The sequence below is a fragment of the Grammomys surdaster genome, unplaced genomic scaffold (assembly GCF_004785775.1).
Source record: "Grammomys surdaster isolate TR1022 unplaced genomic scaffold, NIH_TR_1.0 242, whole genome shotgun sequence".
Classification (NCBI taxonomy): Eukaryota; Metazoa; Chordata; class Mammalia; order Rodentia; family Muridae; genus Grammomys; species Grammomys surdaster.
This window is the reverse complement of record NW_021604687.1, coordinates 10629879-10638796: the sequence shown is the minus strand read 5'-3', so window position 1 is coordinate 10638796 and position 8918 is coordinate 10629879. Positions and strand designations below refer to the sequence as shown.

The following is an 8918-nucleotide window of genomic DNA, read 5'->3' as shown; positions in this document are numbered from 1 at the left end:
TTAATGTAAGAATAATACAATTAATAGACTATAGAATGTAAACTAATAGCATCTATGTCTTCAGTTCTAGATTCTGTGAATGAATGATTTCATGAAAGAGAAACATATAAAATGAATTGAGATAGACCTTTTGCTGATTTAAATATGGAGATTATCAGGAATCACATCTTTGATTCCATTAGAACTATGAGTTAAAACATGGATGCTACAAATAAGAGCATAATAAAATTATGAACCATGAAAAAGAATCACAGGATTTTTTAAGTATATTTGGTGGTTTTCTCCCAGATTCCTATATGTTTTCCTCAGTTGTACAGTTCGATTAATATTCTGTGCTCATCACTTCTGTTTTAGGTGTTATGTATAAAATGAGGAAATTTGTATCAATACGATTGTATTTCTAAGACATTCTAATCAGGTGCATCATAAAAAGTTTATATTATATACAGATATGTTTGTACATGAATTTATTATCTATAATATTATATATGTCCAGGATATACATGGGAGGCATATAGAAATGCAATCTAAGATATGATTTGCAACACCAAAAGTTAAGGAAAGAGACAGTTTAATAAAAAATTAGTGTAGAAAATAAAAGGATGCTATAAACATACTGTCCAGTGAATCAAAGTGTCATGTCTTCTCTCTCTCTTTTTTTTTTTCAGATATAGGAAGTATGTTTCCACCACACTTTTCAGATGAGTTCAATTTCCTTTATGGCTTCATTAGACAATCTCCTTTATTTTCAAGCTGGGCTTGGAGTCCTGGCCAATATGTTTCTCCTTGTTTTCTATGTTTTCATAATCCTAAGACACAGACCTAAGTCCATGGACCTGATCTCCTGTCAACTGACCTTTGTTCACATAATGATGTTCCTTGCTGGAGAGAATTTTTGGCTTGCAGACATATTTGAGTCACTGAATGTTGAGAATGACTTCAAATGTAAGGCAACTTTTTATACAAAGAGAGTGATGAGAGGCCTCTCTATCTGCATCACCTGCCTGCTGAGTGTTTTCCAGGTTGTCATGATCAGTCACGGGAACTCTATGTTGGCAAAATTTAAACATAAACTAAAAATATATACGATCAATGCTTTATTTTATATTTGGTCTTTCAATTTGTCTTTAAGTAGTAACCTAATCTTCCATGTTGGTGGTCTTACTAATGTGAGTCAGACCAACCAGTTGAAAGTCACTAAATCCTGCTCACTCGTTCCCATGAACTACATCATCAGGGGATTTTTTTTAACAGTGACAACCTCCAGGGATATGTTTCTTGTAGGACTCATGCTGACTACAAGTGCATACATGGTGATTATCTTGTGCAGACATCAGAGACAATGCAAGCATCTTCATAGAATCAGCCACCTGAGAGAGTCCCCTGAGAAAAGGGCCACCCAGACCATCTTGCTGCTGGTAGTTTTCTTTGTGGTCATGTACTGGGTGGACATCATCATCTCATCTACCTCAATCCTGTTATGGATGTATGACCCAGTCATCATGATTGTCCAGAAGTTTGTGGTGAATGCTTATCCTACAATTACTCCTTTGATACAAATCTGTTCAGATAAGAGAATAATCAATGTGGTGAAAAACTGGCATTCTTAGTGTCACTAGATCTTTTTTTAAAAGCATGATTCTTTGTTTTCTTTGGAAAAATATTCATTTTATTTCTATGTATAATGTGATACTAGCATGTATGTATAACTGCATTCTTGATGCTCACAGAGGTCAGAAAAGGGCATTAGTTCCCCTTGAACTGCCGTTTTAGCTGGCTATATGCTCCATGCTTGTGTAATCCTATTAATTACATGTTTTGTATTTTTAAATTTTTATGCATTTATACCCCAAATGATGTGCAATGTCCCAATTTCCCCATCACAGAGCCTCTATCCTACCCCACTTTTCTTCTTATATAAGATTGTGGGAGACCAGAGATCTCCTTCAACGTTGCCACATCAAGTCTCTGCAGGCTTAGGAGCATTCTCTCCCACTGAGGCAGTCTATGTGTCAGGAACCTGGGTCCATCTCATATATGCTCTTTTGTTGGTGGCTTAATCTTTGAGAGCTGCCAAGTGTCCAGGTTTGTTGACTCTCTTTGTATTCCTGTGGAGTTATTATTCCCTTCATTGCCTTCAATTCTACCCCCTACTCTGCCATAAGTCTCCATTGTCAGTTCGATGTTTAGCTGTGGTATCAGCATCTATTTCTGTCATCATCTGGGTGAAGCCTCTCAGAAGAGAGTTGTACTAGACTCTCTCTTCAAACATAGGAGAGTGTCATCAATACTGTCATGAATTTGTCTGTATTATTAATATTTTAAACTCTAGATTCAGTTTCAGTATCAGCTACATACGTCTAAAAAAGCAAAACCACTTTTTATTGTTCATTTATATATGAATATAGAGTTGTCATCCTGTCTTCAATATTTCCCTTGTTAACATATTAAGGCTATCAGAATACTCAAGGTATTTTAATTATATCACTATGATTTTTCATATTTATCAATGGTCATCATATTGATGCTACTAGCGAATAGGGCTTCACTCAAATATATTTTATCTATTGGTTTGAATTTTCTGTTTCTCTGTTTATATTATTGTACTTTTATGTTAACAGTTTTTCTAACTAATCTCACTTTTTGCTGTCATATTGCTTTTCTTGTGTGAAAATTTATCTATTTATTTATTTTATTATTTAATCTGAAATGCTGCTTCTTCCCTCTACTCCCATCACAGAGTTCCTCCCTTCACCCCCCTTCCTCTTTGTCTTGAAGAAAGTAGACTCCCCTGGGTATCCCCCGACTCTGTTGCATCAAATTTCTGCATGATGAGGCTTATTCTCCCCTGCTCAGGCTGCCCAAGGCAGCCCTCTGCTACATAGATTCCAGGAGCCTCCCTCCAGTCCATATATGCAATTTTGTTGGCTCAGTCTCTGAGAGCCCCCAAGGACCAGGTGAGTTGACATTGTTGGTTTTCCTATGGTGCTCCCATCCCCTTCAGGGCCTTCACTCTTACCACCAACACTTCCATAAGGGTCTCTGATGTCCATCCAAAGTTTGACTGTGAATATCTGCATCTGTTTTCATTCAATGCTGGCTAAAGCCTCCGAGAGGACAGTTATGCTAGGCTCCTATCTGTAAACATAATGGAGTATCATTAACAGTGTCAGGGATTAGTGTATGCTCATAGGATAGGTCTCAAGTTTGGTCAGTTATTTGTTGGCCATTCTGCAAATCTCTGCTCAATATTTGTTTCTGGTTTTGTTTTTGTTTGTTTGTTTGTTTGTTTGTTTTTTGGTTAGGACAAATTGGGATTGAAAGTTTTGGGGGTGGGTTGGTATCTTTATCTCTCCTCTGAAGGCCATGCCTGATTTCAGGTGGTTGCCTACTCATGTTACATGTTACCATTTATTGGGCATCTCAGCTAAGGTCAGCTGCATTTACTCCTGGGAGCCTTCTGAATCTCAGGTCTCAGGGACCGGCTACAGATTCAGACTTTTTAAACTGTTCAATAAAAAGAACTTCTGTACAATAAAAGAAATTCTGGAGGTATCACTATAAATGATTTCAAGCAGTATCTCAGATCAGTAGTAACGAAAAATGCATGCTATAGAAACAGACAGATTAGTCAATGAATTCAAATTGAAGACCAGAAAATAAACTCACCCACCTATAGACACTTGATTTTTGACAATGAAGCCAAAATTATAAAATGGAAAAAAGAAAACATCTCCAGTAAATGTCACTGGTCTAACTTGGTGTCTACATGTGAATGAAAGCAAATAGATCCATATTTGTCATCTTGCAAAAAAATGAAGTCTAAGTGCATAAAAAAACCTCAACCTAAAACTGGATACACTATGTCTAATAGAAGAAAATGTGGGAAATAGACTTGAACTCATTGATCCAGAATACAACTTCCTGAACAGAACCCTAGTGGCTCAGGAACTAAGATCAAAATTTAATAAATGGGACCTCATGAAATTGAAATGCAAAGGACAATGTCAATAGTACAAAATGGTAGGTACAGACTGGGAAAAGATTTTCACCAACCCTTCATATGAAACAGGGCTCATATCTATAATTTATAAAGAACTCCGAAAGTTAGACAGCAACAAATCAAATAGTGCAATTAAAATAGGATATAGAGCAAAATAGAGGATTGTAAATGGGGGAATGCCAAGTGGACAAGAAGCACTTTAAGAAATGTTTACTCCTCACTCAACAGGGAAATGCAAATCAAAATGACCCTGGTATTCCATATTGTCACCATTAGAATGGCTAAGATCAAAAATTCAAGTGACAGCATATGCTGGGGAGGATATGGAAAAATAGTAACTCCATTACTGGTGGGATTGTAAACTGGTACAACCATACTGGTAATCAATCTGGTTGTTACTCAGAAAATTGGAAATAGTTGTACTGAAAGTCCCAGCTATACCACTCCTAGACATATACCCAAAAGATGCTCGACTATCCACAAGAATATGTATGTATTCCACTGTGATCATAGCAACCTTATTTGTATTAACCAGAAGTTGGAAAAAAAACTAGATGACCCTAAACCATAGAATGGATAGAGAGAATGTGGTTCATTTATACAATGGAATACTATTCAGCCAATAAATGAGGAAGTCATGAAAGTTACAGGCAAATGGATGGAACTAGAAAATATAATCCTGAGTGAGGAAGCCCAGACCAAAAGGATATGAATGGTGTGTACTCACTATTAAGTGGATATTAGCCAAAAAGTAAATAACATCCAGGATACAGCCCACTACTTTTAACTGGAAGGAGGCCCAAGTAAGGATGCTTCAATCCCACTTACAAGGAAAATAATAATCATAAGAGAGAGAGGGCAGGAGGGACCTATGTGAGAGAAGGGAGAGGGGATGGAAGAAAAGGAACAGGAGCAGGTGTGGGGGAACAGGAGAGAAGCCCAGGAGGCCAGGTGAATGAATGGAAATATGTAACAGCATGGAGTGGTAAGTGGGGGAACACTCTAGATAGTACCAGAGACCAGTGATGTGACAGACTCCCAAGACTCAATTGGGATGCTCTTAACTGAAATGCCCAACAGTGGGGAGACAGAAACTGAAGAGACAACCTCCAGTAGATAGCAAGAGCCTCCAAGGGAGAAATGGAGTCATCAACCAACTCTAAAAATTTATGTCCCAGAATTGTTCTCTTCTAATAGAAATGCAGGGACAATGTGAAGAAGAGACTAAAGGAAAGGCTGTACAGTGACCTACCCAAATTGTAATCTATGTCATGGGAGGTGGATGTGGGAGAGTCACCAAGGCTTGACACTATTATTGATACAATAATGTTCTTACAGGCAGGAGCCTAGCATACTAGTCCTTAAGAATCCTTACCAGCAATAGACTGAGAGAGATGCAGATACTTACACCCAACCATTGGACTGAAGTTGGAGAACACTAGAGATGAATTATGGAAAGGATTGAAGAAGCTGAAAAGGATGGCAACTACATAAGACCGGCAATCTCAACTCACCTGGATTCCTGCGAGCTATAAGGTACTAAGCCACCAATCATGGAGCACACATGAATGGGCCAAGTCCCTTGGCACATATGTAGCTGAGGATTGACTTTTCTGGTCTCAGTGAGAGAGGATGTACCAAACTCTATGGAGACTTGGAGCCCCAGGTATGGGGGATGCCCAGGGAGTGGGGAGTGGAGCATACTCTGAGAAGCAAAGGCAAAAAAGAATACGTTGAGGAACTTTGGGGATGGGTACCAGGAAGATGCAACGTCTGGAAAGTGAACAATTATAATTAATTAAAATAATTAATTAAAATTCAAATTGTCCTGGTCCTAAAGAAATGTTTCATCTGTTAAGAGCCCTTGCTCTCTTGTGCATAGGACACAAGATCCTAGCACACATATTGGCAGCTTGAAGAGTTTTCCCTGACAGCCCATTTCTGATTATTCTCAAGAACAAACTCTAACCTTTTATTTGTGCAACTATATACTTAGAAATATGGACTCTCAGATTTTGCAGACCTACTGCACACAGTTCTGATTTGACAATGATTCCAAGAAAACTCAAAATTATTTTGACTTTCCTATTAATCTAAGGGCTGATGGGTCTCAAGTGACTGATGGAACTGTGGGTAAGGTCTGATTCACAGTGGGGCATCACTGTGGTTATTTGGTTATTGACAAAATCCCATGTTTTGTACTTAAGATATATAATCTTAGAAATTGTCAGGGTTGACAAAAGAAACAGCTTTCACCTCAAATGTGCCTCTGACTCCAGAAGAGATCATAGATTGAGTTTACTCCAAAAGTCTGTGTTCCACTGTGGAACAGTTTTATACAGGTGTTATAATTTTACAGAACAAGGAAAATTATAAATCAATGCAAAAATGGATTAGGGAGCATATGAGAGTGATCAACACACTGAGAAAGTTGAGGCCTGTTTTGAGCTTGAAGATGTTGTCTGATGACTTTCTTAGCTCTTGCATTGATAGGACCTGCTAAATTAAATGCTTCGAATAGGTTTTGTTCATTATCATGGGGTGTTAATCTAAATCAATAGCTTCTAAATGGTTTTCTATCTGATATCATGAAATTTTATTTCAGATACAGAATGGGCAAAGCAATTTTTGTTCCAGAGGCCAAAATTGGCTCAGGATACTATCATGAGTCTCTGATCCTACAAAAGTCCAATCTCTCCACAGTCCTATAGTTACAGTCTGTCTTCAAGTCTCTGTAAAGATGGCCTTCTTCCAGGAGCTTTTAGATCACCGCCAGACACACACTCTTCAGGAATTCTTCTTCACAGCAGAATCCCCACATTAATTTCCTCACAAGCTGTGTGATGTCTATTATGACTGGAAAGCAGAAATGGAGGTTATTAGAGATGCTGTTCCCAGAGGAAAACAGTGAAGCAAAAACTATATCTTTTTCCCAGGGAGATTGAAGAAATCAATGCTAGCATCAAGGATTAAAAAGATGCAGAGGTAGTGATTCCTATCACTATCTCTTATTTGACTCATGTAGAAAAATACTGGAGTATCCCATGATGGAACATTGATTCATGGAGGATAACTGTTGACTATAATGAACGTTATGGGGAAGTTTCTCCAATTGTACTTGTTATTCCAGATGCAATTTCTTATCTTGGGCAGATTAACTTATTTTCTGATATTAGTACGTAGATATTGACCTCTCAAATGGTGTTTAGAATAGTTGTTCTTAAGGCCCAAGAAAAACAATTTGTTTTTATTTAGCAATGCCAGGTGAAAATCTTTACATTTCTACCTCAATGTATATAAATTCTCTAGCCTTATATCATAAATTAGTTCAAATGGATTGTGATGCCCTTCCTCTTTTATAAGATAAAATGCTGGTGCATTTTATTGATGAGATTATGCTGCTTGGAGCAAGTAAGCAGAAATTAGCAGCCTTTGGGGACCTGTTGATAATACATATGCACATTAGAAGATGGGAAAATAATTTCAACCAAGATTTAAGGACTTTCTACCTCTGTATACATTCAATAATTCCAGGGGAAGCATGAAGAAGTATTCCTTGTAGGGTAGAAGGTAAGTTGCTGCACCTGTTTCTATCTACTAACAAGAAGATGAATGCTTACTGTGCCTATATAGATTCTGAGGAAAATACATTCCTTATTTGAATGCTTACCTCCAGGCCATACACAAAGGCCCTTGGAAAATCTCTAGCTTTCAATAGCATCTGAATAAGTTAAAAGTCTTCAGCATGTCCATACTCTGGTACAATCAACATTTCTACTTTGGCCAAAGATCTAACAGACCCATTTTTACCTGAGTTTCAGTAGAAGACAGGGATCCTGTTTAGAGATTTAATGGCCCATCTATACGAATCATAATGGAAGCCCTTAAAACTTGGGATCAAGATTCTACGTTCCTCTGTGGGCAGATAATCTCCTTTGAGGAGACAGCTCTTGCACTGTTGCCAAACCTTAGAAGAAGTTCAACGTTTAACAGTGATTACCATGTGATTATAGCTCCTATTTATGTTTGAGCAAGGAACTTATGAAGTTGGGTGTGCACAGAAGCCACTTACCATCAAACGTGAAGTGGTGTTTATGTGATAGGGATCCAACAGGTGATGAGAGCACAAAAGAAAATGAAGGATGTCGATGTTCTACTATTACAATGTCTTTATCTTTAAGCATGCACTGAATGCATTATGGGATGTGAGGTATGATCAGATGAATGGAGAAGATAAAGTTAGGGCCTGGTTTACTGAGGGTTCTGTGCAATATGAAAATGTCGTCCAGAAGTGGATAGTGATTGCACTACAGCCTCTTTCTGGAGAATCATGAAAAACATATGTGAAAGAATTCACATAAAACTTCAGAGATTACAAATTTTTCATGGATTAAAATGTGGACGGATGTGCAGTTGCTTACTGATTCATTGGTTGTAGCCAATAAATTGGCTGGAAACTAAACGTAGAACATGCTGAAGATTTTGTTCTTGTACATTCTCCTTTTCCAATGCCTGTCACTCATTTTATACATGTCAGTTGTTGATGAAGTTCATATTTGGTTTTAGAGTGGGTCATCACAACATATGGATGATTCAAACGAATTGAATTAGTACCATTAACAGCCTACTTATCCTTACAAATTACATTTGTAATTTCATTACAGCCTACTTATAATTTACAAATGACCAGAGAAGGCAGTGTAGAATGCTTTCAAACGAACTATAGAATCAGAAATCTCTGCTAATGGTATGGTCAAAATTTTATGGATTTAAACAAGTGATGAGATCTTCATATTTGTGAGTGTATCTTAGTGTTCTTAACAGGGGCATCACTATCACTATTGCAAACTCTTTCAGCTCCTTTATTCCTTCCCCTAACTCCTCCATTGGAGTCCTGTGCTCAGTCCAATGGCTG

The 8918-nt window shown here is 37.7% G+C and overlaps 1 protein-coding gene across 1 annotated transcript; it reads left to right on the top strand.

Annotated features, from left to right (window-relative positions):
* The first annotated feature begins 701 nt into the window (after positions 1-701).
* LOC114627068 (vomeronasal type-1 receptor 90-like) lies at positions 702-1610 on the top strand. Its single transcript, XM_028774745.1, has one exon. The coding sequence runs from the start codon at positions 702-704 to the stop codon at positions 1608-1610; it is 909 nt and encodes a 302-aa protein (XP_028630578.1).
* Positions 1611-8918: the final 7308 nt, after the last annotated feature.

Coding starts and splice junctions, on each gene's coding strand:
- LOC114627068 (XM_028774745.1), top strand. CDS start 702: ATGAGTTCAATTTCCTTTATGGCTTCATTAGACAATCTCCTTTATTTT.